General features: G+C 43.1%; 1 protein-coding gene across 1 annotated transcript in view; it reads left to right on the top strand.

Moving 5' to 3' along the window:
- The first annotated feature begins 1979 nt into the window (after window positions 1-1979).
- Window positions 1980-20047, top strand: part of SHC4 (SHC adaptor protein 4) — a 139855-nt gene continuing 121787 nt past the window's right edge. Inside the window, exon 1 of the mRNA XM_024232402.3 lies at window positions 1980-3534. Within this exon, the coding sequence (XP_024088170.2) occupies window positions 2950-3534 (585 nt within the window). The 5' untranslated portion in view covers window positions 1980-2949. The remainder of the gene's footprint in view (window positions 3535-20047) is intronic.

Genomic DNA, 20047 nt, shown 5'->3' with positions numbered 1-20047 from the left:
ATTAATATTATTTTAATCATTACAAATTGAAGAGGATGTTCTAATGCCTTGGAAAAAGCAAACTATCTGTCTTACCCACCTATCTACCTAGAATGAAAAGCAATTCAATCAATGAGCCTTTTCTTGGGCTGTTAGGACTGAGAGAGTGGTCCAGCTGGGCAGGCTTAGCCTAGAGGCTATTCCCCACTTTCCAGTTGCAGATCTGGTCTCTTTCACCCTCATAAAACGCTGTGGCAGAGTTACCCAGGACAGCCAAGGTCTCCAGGCTTTGGGAAGAGAAGGATCCCACAATGGCCATGACTGCTTTCTTACCTTACCTAGTCCCACTTCGCAACCCCCAACCCTCCCAGGACTCACACTTTCTGATGAATGTAGGCTGGTCTGAGCTCCTGGAGTCTGGCCAGCATGGTGCCTACCTAGATGAGCTGGCTCCCCTGGACACCCCATCCTGCAGTCATGAGACCTCCGTAAGGATTCCTATCAGCCAGGCAGGCCCCTCTCCTTTCCAGCCTTCTCCAGGCCCACCTGATTTAAAAAATTGTTTTCTTTGAACAATGTTGACTTTCTTGGCTTCTCCCACTTTGTACTAATTTTTCTTTTTAGTTGCCTAGAATGATGTAAACTCTGCAGTGTGAGGGGTAAGAATATGAGCTTCAAGGGGAGGCAGCTCTGGTTCCAATGGCCATTTTTTCATACTGCCCACATGTACTTAGTGAGATGGGCACTGTACGGAGCATTGGGCCTCATAAGCCCTCATAACAACCCCATTAGATGGCTGCTGCCAACATATGAGGACATTCAGGCACGGAGAGGTAAAGTAACTTTCTAAAGGAAGCATGTGATGAGGTCATCACAGCATAGCAGAAGCAAGGCAGGGACCCAGGGACCCAGGGGAAGGCAAGAAAAATGAGAGGAAGAAAGCAGATGAGGAATGAGGAGGAATGAGAGGTAAATATTCTTGCCCAGAGCCTGTCTCCTCAGCCCCAGGGATGTGGGGTCCAACTGATTTAGCTACTTTCCTCAGTTTTGCCAGGAGGAGATGTAGGGGAGGGAAAAGGAGGTCAACAAGGGTTGAAGGGAAGATTTATGAAGATGCAGAAAGGCCTTTCCAGGGAAGGAAATGCCTGAACAGGCTTGGCAGACAGGATGTGATAGGTGCGTTATTTCCCTGGGGGACCAGGGAGCTTGGGAGGAGGATGCCGCTTTCACTGGTCACTCTTAACCATTTAAGTCAGAACCTGTGTTTGGATCCCAAGGGAGCTCAGGCTCCCAAAGTCATGAATATACATAAGCCTAATCCAGCGTTAGGGTCAATAAGATGATAAAGGTGGCACCCTTGATTCCTTTGGTTGCCAGTTTGTCTTAATTTTTTAATTAATGAACAATTTCAGATGTCAAAGCCTTGAGCCACGGAGTAATGCAATCTTTTCTGAGCGTTCTTCATCTCTTCCTATGTGTGATTTCCACCCCACCCCGACACCCCACACCCCCAGTGTTTCAGCAGTTTCCTCTTCTCCATTCCTGAAGAACCTGCATTTCCTTTCCCCAGCTCTGGTTTTGGCTTCCTGTGTGCTAAGCCTTTGCAGTTGTCATCATGTCTTCAGTATGCATTTGATAGGTACAGGAAGTCGCACCAGACGGAAGATGGAACCAACAATCAATAAAAAAAGAACTATGTTTCTAAGAAAAATGCATCATGGCTTCCCACAGGAGTTGTGAACCATATGTCCTAATATCCCTGGAACAATGGGTCTAATTTTCAGCTCTTCTGCTCTGCCCTCCCGGCCATCTCAACAAGAATGAAAATAGATCTTTTAACCTGCTGCTCCCCGGCTAATGATCTGTAGTAAAGATTGCCTTTCCTTTTAACTCATTCATCAGATACCACAATATAAAATATGTCCCTCCTCTCCCGCTAGCTTTATTTCTCTCGGCTACTAGTTTAGTATATTTATGGTGTATGAGTCATCAAGCTGCCTCCTGATTGGATAAAAACCAAGCACCTCTGAGACCGTCAGTCAATTACAGCTATTCTCAGCTTCATTCACAGATTTATTAGCTTGCACACACAGAGAGAAATTCATTCGGCAAAGTTCATTCATAAAAATTTCAACACGCTGCGTATCATCCTGCACATCTCAGCTTTCGGCTGCAAATGGGCTTCTGAGAAAAGCTTCGAGAGGAGTCCAGGAGGGAGGGAAGCTCTGAGCGAGGGTAGACAGGCTGGGAGGGTATCTGAGGAACACGGACCCATCACAAGTCAGTGAAACAATGCGGAGCAGCGCCCGTCAGTAGTACTCCTGGCTGGTGGCCCAGAACGGGATGCAAGACAAGATCTTCCAAGAGAGGGCAGCCTTTGGAATCAACGAACCCAGGCAGAAGGGCCTTTGGTTCATAAATACATTTTTTTTTTTCCTTTTTAAATGAACAATCACTGGAACAAATAAAGGGTTAATAGGTCAGTCATTTGCCCCGCCCTGTGGGAGCCGAAGGGAGCAGGTTCGAAAGTTCCTGTGTGCAGAACAGAAGGCTGGGGTGAGGGTGGGAGTCGGGTGCTAAATATTTCTACTAGGCTCCTGCAAGGCTAGTGATGCAGCGGCCCCCCCTGACCGGCGCTCGCCCGGGTTCTGTGCCTAAGAGTTGGCCGTGAGCGACCCGCGCCGCCGGGAGCCTGGGTCTAGGCTCTCCCGACAAGGATTCCAAGGCGAGAACACTGGTGCCTCTGCCTGGGCCAGGGAGGGGCTGAAATCAGAGCAGGGGAGGCGTTTCCCCCATGGGCTGTCACCCTTAAGGGGCCAGGAGCCGAGGTGGGCGAGCTCGAGAGCAGAGTTGGAGAGGTGGCTGCTGCGAGTTGCATCGGGCGTTGAGGCATTTGATGTCTGCACCGTTTATCTACCAGACGACGAGGCGATTTATGCAACAGTATCCTGTTTCAGCACTGCCAAGGCTATGCGAGAACGCGGCCAGGACAGCCTGGCAGGACTCGTGCTGTATGTAGGACTCTTCGGGCACCCCGGCATGCTGCACAGGGCCAAGTACAGCCGCTTTCGGAACGAGTCGATCACGTCCTTGGAAGAAGGTAGCTCCGGAGGCTCGGTCGGGAACAAGGGCTCGCCGCAGCTTCCCCACCCCGCCCTGGCACCTCACCTGCCGGCTGAAGATGCCACCTTGCCGTCGCAGGAGAGCCCCACCCCATTGTGCACCTTGATACCCCGCATGGCAAGCATGAAGCTGGCCAACCCGGTCACTTTGCTGAGTCTGAAAAACTTTTGCCTGGGTACCAAAGAGGTGCCTCGGCTGAAGCTCCAGGAAAGCAGGGACCCAGGTTCCAGCGGCCCCTCTTCCCCAGAAACCAGTCGAAGTAGGTCCGGAACTGCACCTCCACCGCAGCAGGACCTGGTGGGCCACAGGGCAACCGCCCTAACCGCTGATTCGTGCCCGCTTCCTGGCCCTGGGGAGCCACCCCTTAGGAGCAGGCAGGACAGGCACTTTCTACAGCACCTGTTGGGGAAGGGCATGAATTACTGTGTGAGGGTAAGTCCATTTTCCTCTCTGCACTCTTTCTGAGAACTTCCGTGGAAGGGGGCATCTTCTCTGCTTTCTGAAAGGGGTCTAACGTTACCTGCCTGGGTTCTGTGTTTGGACAGGACATGATACAACTGGACCAAGGCGGAGGGGAGCTGGGTTTACAAATGTCCCTACAACTATCTAACTTGTACTGGAGTCAGGCAGCCTTTGGTTCAAGGACATGAACTAGTGCTAACTTGTAGGACATGAACTTGTAGGTACTTGGCAGGTGTAGAGGCAAGTTCTGATAGAGGCAGTTGATGGCACCACTTTGTCCCCACTGGACCTAGTATTCTGGCCAAAAAGAGTCAAGGACTTCAAATCTGATCAGTGATGGAGACCTGGTAGGTTATAGTGGCCATTGTATTTTGGATGAATACAGTAAAGATTTCTGTGCTATAGAAACACATGGTGTGTAAGGGGCTTGAATTTTTCTTTAAAAATTTATTTCAGCATTTAACAAACACTTCTCAAAACATGTCCGAGTCTCTAACCTTGTGCTAGGAGCTAGTCTTAGCTCTCCGGTGCACATTTATTGCCTTTACTGCCTACGCTGCAGCAAGTAGGCCTTGTCCATGAGCTATGGGCAAAATCAAGGTCCTTACTGGCCTTGTATCTGTCCTTGCTTGGTCAAGATTTGGGCAAATGAAGATTTGGCCTGTTCCCTTTTGGAGCTCAGATTTCAATGAGATCAATGAATACACGCGAAATACTAAGATAATAATACCTAGCAATAGATAGCTAATATGAGAATGCTGAGGGAATTCAGAAAAAAGGAAAGATTATGTGATCTGGGATTCATTCACATGGGGAACCCTCAGGAGAAGATGAATCTTGGAAAAAATGTCAGATCTGGGTTGGCAGAAAGCAGGAGATTCCTGGTAGGCCAAGACTAGGAGCAAAGTCACTGTGGTGGCTGCAGGGGAGCATCACACACTGGGCCTTATGGAAGAGGAAGGGGAATGCTGGAGAATAGTGGGTGACTGAGGGAGGGGCTGGCTTGTAGTACTCAAACAAGTATGAGTTGAATAAAGACAAATAGAGATCACAGGTAGCTTGGGAGACCGAAGTTGACTGAAGCTCTTAAATGCCAAATGAGGAGATTGTAAATACTCTGATTGGTAAATGAGAACCCTCCTAGGTTTGTAGGGCATGACTTGCTGAAAGTAATTTTTAAAAGACCAGTCAGTTGATTTATTTGACATGGATTGAAGCAGGGAAATATTAGAGACTTGGAGGGCAGTAAAAAAGATACGCTGAGAGTTTAGGTATGAGGGAATGAGAACACTGATTAAGCTGGAGAGGAGAGAAAGGAGGTGAATGGTAACGCATTCCATGAGAGAAGAATGAGAGAAGCCTCAACAACCCTAGGAGATTAAGCAGATCATTTCAGATCATAATATAACTAATAGAATAGTGAACATTTATGGAGCAGTGGGTAGATTGATTAGTTTGTTACCATTGTTGTTTATTGGGGTTGTGAATGATTATTGATGGAGGGTTGTAAAGGGTGAAAAAAAAAAACTTTCAAATTGAAGTCTCAGAATGACATCAGTGATGCCAATGACTGAAGCAGAGTAAATTAGGAAATGGACTCATTTTAAGTTTGTTTTTGACATATTAAATTTAATGTAATGATTTCTAAATAATGCTAATATGTAGGTAGACAGTCATATAAGACTAGCACTCAGGTGAGATGTCTGATCTGAAGGTATAGAGAGCTAGCCCAAGAACTGTATTACAGACAATTAGGATCTCAGGGAAGTTCAAATAATAAACACTGGAAGGGTTACAGAGAGCAGGCTTGGGCAGTCCTGGCAAATGGGTAACTAAAACCTCTACAGCAGATAAATGTATGGGACATGCAGCTCTTGCCCTCCCCCACAGTGACATGGCACATAATGGAAATATTTTCATGTTTCTACTAAAAGTTCATGGGCATATTCTCATTTGTCAAGATTAGGTGTGTGCCAGGCTCTCATGGGAAAACGAGTGACTCTCCAAACCTGGGCTCTCTGCACCTGTCTTACGATCACCTACACATCCTCTAGCCTCTGCCTCAGCTTTCCTTTCCTCTTGTACCTCCTGCAACCTCCCCATACCCACACACCTGTACAATTTTAAATGTGAAAAGAGTTGCTGTGTGATCTCCAGTTTCCCTAGGGAGTGCCTCCTCTGGCGTTTTAGATTTTTAACGGGGGCACCATCTGTCTTTTCATGGCAATAATCACTGACTCCAGAAAAAGTGCCGACCCCATGACCCAAATGAACCTCACAAGATTGCCAATATCCATGATGTCCAATACAAGCTAATGACATCTCTTATGAAGTCAAAATACATGAAAGAACTTACTTATTAAGTTTTATAGAATCCTAACTTTGAAAGATGGAAGACTCAGAAGTTATCAAGGTCAATTCCTTTATGGTGAAACCAAACCCCAGGTTTTTCAAAGGCCACGCAGATGAGGTAAAGCAGAGTGAGATCTAGAGCCCAAATCTCCTGTGTGCCATTCTTATCTGTCTTCACCACAGGTTTCCATCCTGGTTGTTGTTCTGTTCCTCAGAATTCTTTTGAGATGTGAACCAATTTTGAAAAATGAAATGCTAAGCTATTAATTTACAGTAAAAATATCATACCAAATGAACCAAAGTTGTGAGCTCTGTATTCCCATCTGTAGGAAAAAGCACATAAAAAATTTTAAATCAAACCTTGCTTGGTAATAATGGATTCAGAGGAGAGAACTGAGAGAAAGATGATCTTAATGGCTAGTTGACACAGGGCTGGTGGATTTAGGGGCAAATTTTACAGGAAAAACGCCACTTCATATTCTACCTTCTTATCCATATCATGTGACTGCTCCTCTCCCTGCCCCAACTTATTTGCTAATCCATTCATCCATTTATTCAACAAATATGTATCATGAATCAATCATGCAGCAGGAACTGTTCTAGGCACTGGGCGTCCATGAACAAAACGAATCAGTTCTAAGCATCAGTAAACAAAAGAGACCAGGTCTGAATCATTGTGAAATATTTTAGTGAGTGGAGATAGGTTCAGTTGAATCAATGAAAAAATATACTATTTCAGATGGCATTAAGTGCTATGGAGAGCATTAAAGTGGGGTAAGTGAAAAAGGCAGTAGCTTGGGTGGGAATGGAAGGTATATTCCTCTTGGGTAAAATGTGGGATTGTTATAGCTACTCTTTATTTTGTTTTCTTGCATCTTTTCTCTTTATGATAGGGACTATATTTTCCATCTGCGCTAAGCTAGAGTTGACTTTGGGTTAAATATTATTTTTAAAAAATGGTTCTTCATTTGGTCTTATGATTGTAGAATCAATGATACAGCTGAAAACACTTTATGAATCCTGACCACCTGTTTTGAGTAACTTTAATTTAAGCTCAGACTTTGGGCCCCCCGAAGGTCTCTCAGGGAAGGGGGCCTAGCAAACCATTCTTTGAAAGATATTGAGCCAGAAATAGGACAGTGAGATCCCAGTCTGGGCAAAGTAGTGAGGTGAGCAAAGCCCATTAAATGGTGTCAAATGTGACTTCATTCTCCCCATAAGACTAAGTCTCCTTTCTTTAGAGGCCTTTCCAGGTCCATTCATCCATCAGCAGACATTCACTTAAAGGTCTCCCAGGTGCCCAACATAGTGGGGAATGTGGAAAGTCTACAATGTGACAGTGTTCTCCTCTTTAAAATGAGAGAATTGGCTTGAAAGCCCCCTCGCAGCACCAGTATTTAATGAATGTAGGGTTCCTTTCTCACACGAGAGATGTTTAAAATGTCAGTTTCCTTTCCAACTCTCAACCTGGCTCAAAGACTTAATAAAGCAGAGGCAAAGAAACCAACCTGGACGAGCTTTGGCAGGTAACTACAGTGGCCCTCACCACAACCCCCTGAGGAAAGCCGTGTTCTCCAGGTGAGGACACTGAGAGCCCAGGTGTCTGTGATCCACAGGATACTTCACAACTAGTAAGTAGCAGACTGAGGATTCCTAACCAGGTGGGTCTCACTCCAATGTTCCTCCACTTCCCAACCTCTCACTTGCCTCCAAGCAAGACAGGCAGTCTCTGAAGTATGGGAATGGAGTAGCGTAGATGAAAGGCCACACTGTGCAGGATAGCCTCATCATAGGACCAGCCCATGGAACTTGCCTTGTGATATGCATTTGCATGACTTCAGTCTCTTCACTTCAGCCCAGCCCAGCTAACTGTTTCCCAGATCGCATTAGTTTCCTAGGGCTTCTGTAACAAATCCCACAAACTGCGTGGCTTACTACTATAGAAATCAATTCTCTCACAGTTCTTGAGGCTGGACGTCTAAAATCAAGATATCAGCCAAGTCACACTATCTCTAAAAGCTCTAGGGGAGGAATCTTAGAGCTCTTCCTTGTCTCTTCCAGCTTTTGGCAGTTGCCAGCAATTCTTGGTGCTCCTTGGCTTGTAGATGCATCACTCCAATCTCTGCCTCTGTCTTCACATGCATTCTCTCTGTGTGTCCATGGCCAAATTTCCCTCTTTTTTATAAGAACATCAGTCATTGGATTAGGGCTCACTCTCATCTAATATAATCTCATCTTCACTTGATGACATTTGCAAAGACCCTATTTCCAAAGAAGGTCACACTCACAGGTTCTGAGGGTTCAGACTTGGACATATCTTTTTTGGTGGATATAATTCAACCTAAAACAGTCCCCAAGAACATTTATTGCAATGTGTTTGCTCACATAGGCCTTCTTGGGTATCAAACTTATCAGCTTTGTGTGCAAATAGAAATTTGTGTTGGAAGATTTTCTTTTCTTCCTTTATAAATCCCACAGTATACTCTTACCATCCATCTTTTCCTGTCTAAGGTATCTTATCACTGATTCAGTAAACTAGTATCATCAATCATCTGTTGTGTAGCCTAGATGTAGTCCACAGTACCACAGTGTTATGTCTACCTCAAGTAGCTTTTCCACAGGAGAGTACAGGTCTAGGAGTTTGGAGACTTGTATTAAAGTAATGGCTCTGCCACTAAGCTGTGTGATCTTGGGTGGGTCACTTCACCTCTGCGGGCCTCATTTTCTCATATTTGAAAGAAGTTTCAGCCAGGCACAGTGGCTCATGCCTGTAACCCCAGCACTTAGGGAGGCTGAGGCATGCAGATCACTTGAGGTCAGGAGTTCGAGACCAGCCTGGCCAACATGGTGAAACCTCATCTCTACTAGAAATACACAGATTAGCCGGGCATGTTTGTGTGCACCTGTACTCCCAGCTACTTGGGAGGCTGAGGTGGGAGGATTGCTTGAACCTGGGAAGTGGAGGTTGTAGTGAGCTGGGATCATGCCACTACACTGCAGCCTGGGCGACAGAGCGAGACTCTGTCTCAAAAAAAAAAAAAAAAAAAAAAAAGAAAAAGAAAAGAAAAAAGGAAAAGAAAAAAAGAAGAAGTTTGAACAAAATGCTGCTTAAAATCCTGAGACTCCAGGTCTTCTTTCCTACCTGTTTGAAACCCCTTACTATTAGGATCTCTTTTGGTTAGAAAGAGTTACCTTGAGGAAATAATGTTTATCCACTTTATGTTAGCAGAGAAGAGAAAGAATGTCCTTCAGGGATGCATTCACTTCTATTTTAGCACCCTCTTACTAACACTGAGCTGGCTTCACCAGTAAGGCAGAAAGGAGGGTGTTATACTGGCATGGGTGGAGGCAGTAAGTTTTAGAGAGATGGAGGGTGTTAGAACGGCATCCAAGAGTAGGATTCCAGGGAGGAGTGAAGGGTGGGCTAGTTCGGGGGCAGGCCAGGGTTGGAAGAGGTGAACGATAGTGGATGGGATTGTGGGAACATGGCATTCCTTACGTGTCTGGCCAGCTAGGCCTGACTGGACTTGGTGTCCAACAGGAGGACTGCAGGAGTGACAGAAATTAAGCCATCTCTATTTTCTCTGGACAAAAGAGCCAAGAGAAAAAGGCCTTGCCACACACATAGCCTGGTAACTCTAACCTTGAAAGAGGGAGATTTGTAACTCCAGGAGACTCCTGGAGAGACAGTCCCATGGTTTACACAATGAAGCCAGACCTGGGTCACTCAGGTACCCACAACAAAGGGACATGGCTTTCTGCCTCTGTAAATTTCCTTCTTTTCTAAGTTATTGGTGGTTGAGAGGGAGGTAGTATGGATGGGAGGAAATAATTCCAGCTAAAACTGATGACTTGGCATTGAGGGTATTATATTTTCCTTCCTATTTCTTTCTTCGAGTAGATGTGGAAGTAGATTCTGCTGGAACTTAGAGAAAGCCTGGCAGGTTTGACCCGTTCCCCTGTTCTTCTCTCTAGACCTTCACATATCCCTTGATTGGTCCAGTCCTTTCTTGCCCCTGGACACTAGAGCCTTAACTGCAAGAAAGTCTTAGAGATCAGTGAGTCCACACACTTCATTTTGCAGCTGAGGAAACTAAGGCTCAGACATGTGAAGTGACTTGCCCCCAGCCACACATCTACCAGTGGTGGAGCCCAGACAAGAGCTCCCAGTTCTGTGTACAGCCCTCTATTTTCTACCTCCACCTTGCTTCATCTTCTCCCACTCCCTGAAATAAATGTGCTACACCAAATGCCTCTACATGATTAAAATGCTGAGTGTGCTTTTTAGAAAGATAATTACGAAAACTTCTTTCTAATGGGCAAATTGTCTTAAAATAGCAGTGAGAAGAAAAGAGGGAGCATAGAAGGGTGGCAAGGAGACCAAAGAGCACTGGCTTGGCCAGTTTCAACCTTTTGATTAAGGAGGTCCCCATGGATGGCAGTGTGTCCATGTTGGGCCAGGACTTGTTACCACATGCATGGACTGGCTCCCATTTCATTCATTTGCTACAACCTTAATGACCTTAGGGTCATTTCCCCATTATGGCTTCCTCTCATTTCCATGTTCATATTACTCTGAAGCCAATACGGTGTTATCATATGGAGGGACCGAACCAAGCCTGGATCCCAATATGACAGTTCCATCACCAGGAGAGTGATCTAAATGATGCACACAGGCTGCCCCACACCCCCCTCCTACCCAGCTTCACTCACTTACATCATCTGTCTGCACCTCAAGGTGGCTAGGTTTGCACACCCACCTGTGGCTTTGGAATGTGAAGACGTTGCTAGTCCCTTTGTCTTTCATTTTCCACTTCAGAATATGCGGGAAAGAAGCTGAGAATGTCCTCTTCCTGGGTAAACATACTGGGATGTCTTTCTTTTATGTAAAGGGACAGAGTACTGGGGGCTCCATGAGACCCAAGAGAGGGATCCTGCCTTCTCAACTCATGGAGCTTTTTCTCATTCTAACAATGTTGCAAAGAGTTTTTAAGGGTAGTAGAACTCTAGGATTAGTACAGGCTGTTCCCATTTCATGAAGAGATTGCGGGTGAAGAGTTAATTTGTACATCAGTTCTTCGAGACATGAAATTTCTCAGAGAAATAAAACTAAAACTTGATAAGCCTTCTCATACAGTTAGGGAGAGGATAAAATAACAAACTGTATGTAAAAAGCTTAGCACAAAGCCTGTCTTATAGTAGGTCCCAAGTGAAGGGAAGAGAATGGATTTTCAATAGCCTAGGGGTGCCTCTGGGCCAAAAACTCAGGATAGACTAAACTTGGTTTTGGCATTTCCCCACATTCCTTTAGCATACTTTCTCCTGGCCAGCAGCGCCACCCTGGCAGAACTTTCTTCCCTAAGTCGTGCCTTGTGCTGCTCACCAGGGAGGGCCTGCCTGCCTTCTTCTCTAAAGCTGCCTAATGTTTATCCGCTAGTCCCCTGCTCCTCCAGTGCAGCAAAGCGAAAAGCATCTGCATTTTGGAAAGATGTTTATTTACTTCACTGACTCTTTATTGTAGTGTTTCCCAAAGTTTGCTGAGGACCACCTGTATCAGTTAAAAATGCTTGTTAAAATGCAGATTCCCAGTCCCCATCTTGGACTTACTGGACCAGAATGTCTGAGGCTGGGGCCCAGAAACCTGCATTTTTGGCAAACTTCTTATGTGATTCTGTGGCAGAGAAGATTTGGGAACCTCTGCTGAGTCCAGTCAGAGCAATGGTTCTCAAAGGGGGATTATTTTGCCACTCAAGGGACATTTGGTAATGTCTGGAGACATTTTTAATTGTCATAACTGGGAGGGGAGGTGAATGCTACTGGCTTTTAGTGGCTGGAGGGCAGGATGCAGCTAAACAGCCTGCAAGGCCCAGGGCAGCTCCCACAACACAGAATTGTGAGGTCCAACACGTCAGAAGTGCTGAGGCTGAGAAACCGTGAGCCAGTGGGATGAAGTGTATGAACCCGGGATGTAGATTAGGAGGCAATATTAAATGGAAAAATAAACAACTGCTCAGTGATTCCTGTAAATCGAATCTAAGCCACTTCTAAATCTTCTCATTTTATTCTTTCCCCTCTTTTAAATATACAGATTCTCTAAAAATTATAGTTCACACCACTTTCCACCCAAACAATATTCCTGTGGCTTCCATATCAGGATTTCAATTCATGGGATGAGGGTGGGCCACATGAGCCATATGTTGCTATGAGCCACTCGTACATCAAGGATGTCCACATTAGGACAGATTCTACCTTAACCCAGGAGCACTTGGGCTAAATGACATCGACAGGCTAGCTTACTTTCTTTTTTCTGTGGAGGGGGATAGAAATATGAGATTTTATTAGCATTTATTTGGAAATGTGGGAACATAACATCACATTCTCATTAACATAATAGCTATGATTTGTTGAGCTCTGTGTATGTTGCAGGAAGCTTGCATCAATTACCTCACAATGACCCTGTGGAGTGGGTAGATGGAGAGGAAACTGACACCAAGAGAGGCCCATTATCTGGCCTTGGTGCTTATAAGTAGCAAGCATCAGTATTGAAATGGGAGTCCAACATGTCAATTCCGCTACTGTAGTTTGCTTTACACAGTGTTTTTTGTTTTTGTTTTTGTTTTTAACTTTTATTTTAAGTTCAGGGGTACATGTTACATAGGTAAACTTGTGTCATGGGGGGTTGTTGTACAGATTATTTCATCACCCAGGTATTAAGCCTGGTACCCATTAGTTATTTTTCCTGATCCTCTCCCTCCTCCCATCCTCCACCCTCTGATAGACCCCAATGTGTGTTGTTCTCCCTCTATATGTCCATGTGTTCTCATCATTTAGTTCCCACTTGTAAGTGAGAACATGCAGTATTTGGTTTTCTGTTCATGCGTTAGTTTGCTAAGGATAATGGCCTCCAGCTCCATCCATGTTCCTGCAAAAGACATGATCTCATTCATTTTTATGGCTGTATAGTATTCCATGGTATATATGTACCACATTTTCTTTATCCAGTCTATCACTGATCTTCATTTAGGTTGATTCCATGTCTTTGCTATTGTGAATAGTGCTGCAGTGAACATACATGTGCATGTGTCTTTATAATAGAACGATTTATATTCCTTTGGGTATATACCCAGTAATGGGATTGCTGAGTCAAATGGTATTTCTGTCTTTAGATCTTTAAAGAATTACCACACTGTCTTCCACAATGGTTGAACTAATTTACACTCCCACCAACAGTGTATAAGCATTCCCTTTTCTCCACAATCTCACCGGCATCTGTTATTTTTTGACATTTTAATAACCGTTCTGACTGGTGTGAGATGGTGTGTGGTTTTGATTTGCATTGTTCTAACGATCAGTGATGTTGAGCCTTTTTCATATGATAGATGGTCACACGGATAGTTGGACACTTCTTTTGAGAAGTGTCTGTTCATGTCCTTTGCCCACTTTTCAATGGGTTTGTTTTTTTCTTGTAAATTTGTTTAAGTTCCTTATAGATGGTGAGTACTAGACCTTTGTTGGATGCATAGTTTGCAAAACTTTTCTCCCATTCTGTAGGTTGTCTATTTACTCTGTTGATAGTTTCTTTTGCTGTGCAGATAGCTTTGTATCTTAATCATGGTGTCCTACTGTTACTAGTACCTTCATTTTCACAGGGAAATGCATTAAGATTTTTAACAACTTATTTACAAGTAAATTTTAAGAGCAGAGCCTGTCTTGGGGTTTAAAACTTCCTCTAGTTAGAGGGGTTGACATTCCAGAAGGCAGGAGACTTGAAAAACCCATGTGCTTTAAGGACAACCCCAGAAATTGGATTTTTACCCTTAATATCATCAGAAAATAATTTATTATATATATGAATCATTTATTGGGAAGTGGTAAAATGCATAATTCAAACTTAATCTTTTTTAACCTAATGCCAATCCTAGCTCCTTCAAAGGCCATCGTCCCTCCCACGTCCCTCTCAGCTTGGTTCCTTTAACCCTGGACTCAGAACTCATCTGATACATTAGACTACAAAGTTCTGTTTCATGGTGAGTTAAGCTCTCCAAGGTCACAGGGCTCATCGTCAGCAGCGCAAAGACTAAATTTCACATCTCCTTACTCCCAGGCCAGTGGTCTTTCCACTACATTATGTGAATGAGAAATAATTCTTGCATGAGGAGGTGTAGTAGGAAAGTAAAGCAAAGATGTCCACACACGTTACTGTAATAAATGTTAGGTTATAATAAATGAAACCAAAGTGATACCAATGAAGGATTATGGGAGTTCAGAGAAGAAAGGGCACACCTTCCATCTGAGATGATTAGAGAAAGTTTCATGGTGGAAGAGGTATCTTACCTGAGTTTTAAGAAATGGGTAGAGTTTCCATAGGCTGAGATGGAGAGAGAACATCCTAGGCAAAGTGAAGGCATGGAGGTGGGAAAGCAGAGGATGTATTTGGGGAGCAGTAAGTGATTTGACTTGGTTGAACAGTGCAAGAGGCATATGTAGGAAATCAGAGGGAAAATAAGATGGACTGATACAACAAGATTGTATAGTACCTGAAAAGTTGGGTTTTCAACAGAAAGCCACTGGGTTTTTTTTTTTTAATGGGGGAATGACAAATGCAGAGATATGCTTTAGGAAGATTACATGGGCTGCAATGCTCAGAGAGGATGCAAGAGGAGGGAGCCTGGAGAAAGGCAACCAGAAGAAACAGAGTGGTAACGAAGGCAGTGGCACTAGGAAGAGAGGGGAAAGATGGGACACCTAAGGGAGGAAGAAGCCACCAGCTTCTCACCCCTTCGGAAATGGGTCACAGGCAGGAAAGTAAGGGGGCAGGAAGGATGGGGCTGGGGATGAGTCTCATTGTACACCTGCTGTGTTCAAGGTGACCCCAAAGCATCCAGGTGGAAATCTCCAGCAAAAAATAGAATAGTTAGTACTGGGGAGAAATTATTTTTGTTGTTGTTGTCATCAAGCCCCGTGGAATGGACAAGGCTGCCATAAGGAGAGGGTAGAGCAGGATTTAGGATTTAGGTGTTCTATGGAAAGGGAGGAAGGGAATGGACAATATGAGGAGCAGGATGAAGAGAGGACAGGTCACCTAGGGAGAGGGTGGAGAGAGTTTCCAGGAGAGAGAGGTTGGTCAAAACCATGTCAAAACCTTGTGGAGGGTTCAAGGAACATGAGAACTGAGAAAGAACCACAGGGCTTGGTCTTTTGTCTTCCTACTCCTACCCTCCTCCAGGATATTAACGCCAATCATCGCGACCCAAGCACACCAGTGGATATCCCACACCTCCACTGTCACCTCCGCCCGCTCAGTGAATGGTGCCTCCCTGTTGTCCAAGTCAGAAGTCTGGGGGACATTCTAGACCACTCACTCTGTCTTGCTGCATGCAGCCTCCTCTTATCACAAACTGTCAATTCCACCTTTATGACATTCCTCACACACTCCCATTTCCCTCCATCCCCACTGCAGTTTCTAAGGTGGGGGCTCTAGTATGCAGCATTTTAAAACTTATTTGATCAGCTTCTCATGGAGTTAATATTCTGTGAAACACAGGTTGGGAAACTCTGCTATTATAGCTTTCATTTGAAACTAGGAGATCAATAATCATAATACAAGGTAGAAAATGATATATGCCTATAGAAACAGTCATATACATCAGTGTGATGAAGTAGATATGTCTTCTATCTGGTAGAGATGTCTTCTAGCTGAGTAGTCAAGGAAAGCTTCCTAGGGAGATGGCCTCTGAGATGGTCCCTAATGATCGGTTAGAAGTTTAACCATAGGGAATATATATATGTGTAATTTTATATATTATCTAAAATATATATGAAATTCAATAATATATAAATTTTATATATAATACTATAAATACAATTATATAATATAAAATAACATATACAATTATATAAAATAAACACATATTATTATATAATTATGTATTTACTATATTATAAAAATATATTTTATGTTTATTGTATGTTAATAAATATATTTATAGTATTATATTTATATTATTTATTAATACTAAATATTTTAATAATATTAATATGTTATTTTGTATATCATTTCATATTTCATATTTTATATATTTAAAATTATATACTATATAATCTGCATATTAATATATTATATAAATTATATGTATAATTTATAACTTGTATACATTATAAATTATTAATATACTAATTATAATATATAAATATTACATAATTTACACTTACATCTATTAATTTACATTTATATAAAATTATATTACTTTACATATACATAATTTTTTTAAGGTATTGTAGATGAGGGAACATAGATAAGGAATTATAGGTTATCTGCAAGGGAGGGCACCGATTTTAGTTGGGCCAGAGTAAAGGCTGCTGGAAAAGAATGGTGGGTAATAATGCTGAGATTCGATCCAGATTATAACAAGTCTTAAGCATCAGCTTAAGTTAGGGTGTCTGAGCAGAGGCTTGAGGATTTGCGCTGGCATACGAAGTGCCTTGAGGTGGGGAAGCCCATTAAGAGTAGATTACAGCAATAGTCAAGGTGAGAAGTGTTTGTATCAGGGTCTTGATACAGGCAATGACGTAAAGAGATAGAGATATCGTGGAAGAATAATTGGATAAAGAGGGAAAGGGGAGAGGGTAGAATTCAGTCCAGCCTGCCTAAGGTTTTTTTTTTTTTTTTGAGATGGAGTCTCGCTCTGTCGCCCAGGCTGGAGTGCAGTGGCATGATCTAGGCTCACTGCAAGCTCTGCCTCACGGGTTAATGCCATTCTCCTGCCTCAGCCTCCCAAGTAGCTGGGACTACAGGCGCCCACCACCACGCCCAGCTAATTTTTTGTATTTTTAGTAGAGACGGGGTTTCACCGTGTTAGCCAGGATGGTCTTGATCTCCTGACCTCGTGATCTGCCCACCTCAGCCTCCCAAAGTGCTGGGATTATGGGCATGAGCCACCGTGCGTGGCCAACGTGCCTAAGGTTTTGAGGTACGTGGCCTAGGATGGGATGGGAGAGATGCCAGTGGAAGACACAGGACTACAGAAGGACAAGCAGTGTTGAGAGGGAACGGATGAAGTTCCATTCCCAACATGTTGAGTTTGAGGTGGCAGAGTCATCTAGATGAGAGGGAGGTGTGTGATTTTTCTTTTTTGAGACAAGGTCTTGCTCTGTCACCCAGGCTGGGATACAGTGGTGCAATCACGGTTCACTGCAGCCTCAACCTCCCAGGCTCAAGCCATCCTCCCACCTAAGCCTCCCAAGTAGCTGGGACTCCAGGCAAACACCAACAGGTTTAGCTAATTTTTAAAATTTCTGTAGAGGCTGAGCCTTGCTATGTTGCCCAGGCTGGTCTCAAACTCCAGGGCTCAAGTAATTCTCCTGCCTCGGCCTTCCAAAGCGTTGGGATTACAGGCGTGAGCCACTTCGCCCAGCCCAGTGTGTTTAATATCTGCTTAAATTATGTGATTTCAATGGCAATTACAATTGCGATATACAGGTGCCATATACAGCAATTACAATGGCACAAACATAGCAGAATTCTTGGTAAGCCCACAATTCAAATACTCACAGCCACAAGTGTGGACATACTGGTAGCCTGCTGGCTTCATGCAGCAAGTTGTCAACTGGAGATCAGTCAGCAGAGTTTTATGGTATTGAATTTTGTGTTAACAATTCAGCAACACGATTTGTTGATATGTCTCACAATGAGTTTCCTATTTTTGTCCTCACATGTAAATGCTTTGTTGTATAGCTTTAATCAATGAGTCCATTTTACATTCAATTGTTTTTCTACTAAACTTGACAACAACATCTTGCCCCTGAAGAGCAGAGAGCATTTAACGAATATTGTTGTACTTACTCTCAAAATGGTTTCTGTTCAGGGAAAATGATATATAGAGAGTGTCCCAGGGCAACCTAGAAATAAAAAACACAGCTAGGAATACAACAGATATCTTGGCTGCCCATGCAGAATCCTATCCAAGACCCTGTGTATTCATGAGATGAAACTGAATCAGCAACTAGAAGGGTGTCTCTGGGGATGGAGGTTTAAATTTAGAAACTCATCTATGGCCTTTCCCTTTATAAAGAAAGCCAAAACATGTGAGTTTTGAGTTTCTCCCACTGCTGTCAACGTTTTTATCAGCTGAAGACTAAGTGAAGATGCCTTGATTTTTGTTTTTCTTGATAACAACATCAATCTTCTAGAGGGCCCTTTGCATCTCCATAGCATTCTGTAAACATTAAACAAATTATAATAAAGGGTGTTATAAAAGCAGGTGTAATTTTTTTCAATAGCTTTTGTTCGTCATTTGGAAAAAATACATATCTTTCTCAGGTGTGATGACGTTAACTATCAGAAATACGCTGGCAAAAACCAAGATACTTTACCCACAAAGTGGATATATTTTAGCTCTTATTTACCCAATGCTTCTAGGGACTCAAAGGCCTCCAGGATCCTGGTGAATGAGATTGTTCTCTCACTTGTATTTTTTAAATAGAGGAGTCAGGACAAGAAAAAGGGATGACAAGCAATGACTTTTTGAGGGGTAATTGCACTATTAACAACTTTTTTTGTATTCTTTCAGACTTTTTTCCTAAGTGTTGCATATTTGTATATACACACAAATATAATCGTTGACACAGATGAAAATTATACTGTACATGGTGGTCTGCAATGTGTGTTTTTTTCTCTCTTGTGGATCAGGGCACCCTTGCATGTCAGTACCTGTTGATCCATCAGTGGCAGGAGAGTGTCTTGGAGAAGGGGTCACACTTCTAGCCATTCCTCTATTGAAAGACAAGACCCAGAGGTGCTGGAGGACCCTGGCCAGAGGCTGGTCTGTTTTCATGCTGATTTTCTTTTGGCTTCTGAGATAATGTTAAAGATACTCATTTTGGCCAAATGAAGACATACTTAGAAATAGTTTTTGATTTGAAAAAATATGTATCTTGGAAATACTGACAGTTTGAAATAAAAGACTAAAACTTTTCAGAGTAGCTCTAACTGAAGCCTCATCCCCTAAACCCCCCTAGCATAAGCATTATCTATAGCTCACAGGAGCTCACACAGTCTATTTACATATGCTGGACTCTCAGGACCTGTCTAAGTTATGTCAAGTGTCTCTTCTCAACCCTTTCAAATGCAGAGGTGAGTTTAAAAAAATGTTAATCCATCTGAAATAGATATCTGCTGTTCACTTACAAACAAAGAAACTCTTACTCAATACTAAATCTTGAATTTTTTTATCTTTTATAACAAGCAGCAATAAGTTGCAAAGTTCTGTGAAATAAAGGCAAGTACCATATCATTGTGCCTAGTCCAGTGATAGGAATGTTCTGGGGAGAGAATGTTCCAAATGCATTGCCCAGAGAGCAAGAAAGATAAGCAAGGAATGGGGAACAGCCATCCAGTGAAAATCTCAACATGAAACAAGTGAAAGAGATTCTGGCCTGGAATGTGTGATAAATCTCCAAATTTCTCTTCAGAAAATGTAAGAATCCGATTTTACAACTAGGCTGTCACTTAAGAAAAGAAGGAGGAAGAGGAGAGGGAGAGGAAAGGGGGAGGAGAAAGAGAGGAGGGAGAAGGAAGAGGAAGGATGAGAAAGGACGTGGGCATTGCTGTGGGAGGCCCCTGGGCCCTGGCAAGGAGTGAGTATTGATTCTGGAGGCCTCCAGGAAGCATAATGTGCACAGTCATGGGTAATATATTTATTTATGATTTATACCCTGCTGACTTCCAAAAAGGTTTGAGGTGGCTCACCTGCTAGTGAGTTAATGCTTCCTACACACACTGAGCAACTCTAAGCAAGTGAAAGAGCAGAAACTCTGTGAGTCATCACCCGTTTAAGTGATAAGAGGGAGAAGGGAGCTATTTCTTCTGAATAAGATGCCCACAGACATTGTCAACGCTCACCAGTAAGAATCTTGACACAGTAAAGCTCATTTAGTTGACATCACTAGGCAATCATTGACTTTTTCAGATAATTGAAGCTTCTCCCTTTAGATGTCAGTCTTCTAAAAATGTAGTATTTTACATGGAAACCTCTGTATAATGAAGATTATATGCTTCCTTCTCTTCATAGACAGATGATACTGTTTGAAAAAAAATTTTGGGAGGTAAATGTCAGGTTTTTTTCTAGATCTA

This window comes from Pongo abelii, chromosome 16 (assembly GCF_028885655.2).
Source record: "Pongo abelii isolate AG06213 chromosome 16, NHGRI_mPonAbe1-v2.0_pri, whole genome shotgun sequence".
NCBI classification, from domain to species: domain Eukaryota; kingdom Metazoa; phylum Chordata; class Mammalia; order Primates; family Hominidae; genus Pongo; species Pongo abelii.
Note: the sequence above shows the minus strand (reverse complement) of the source record. Positions and strands in the feature narration are given on the sequence as shown.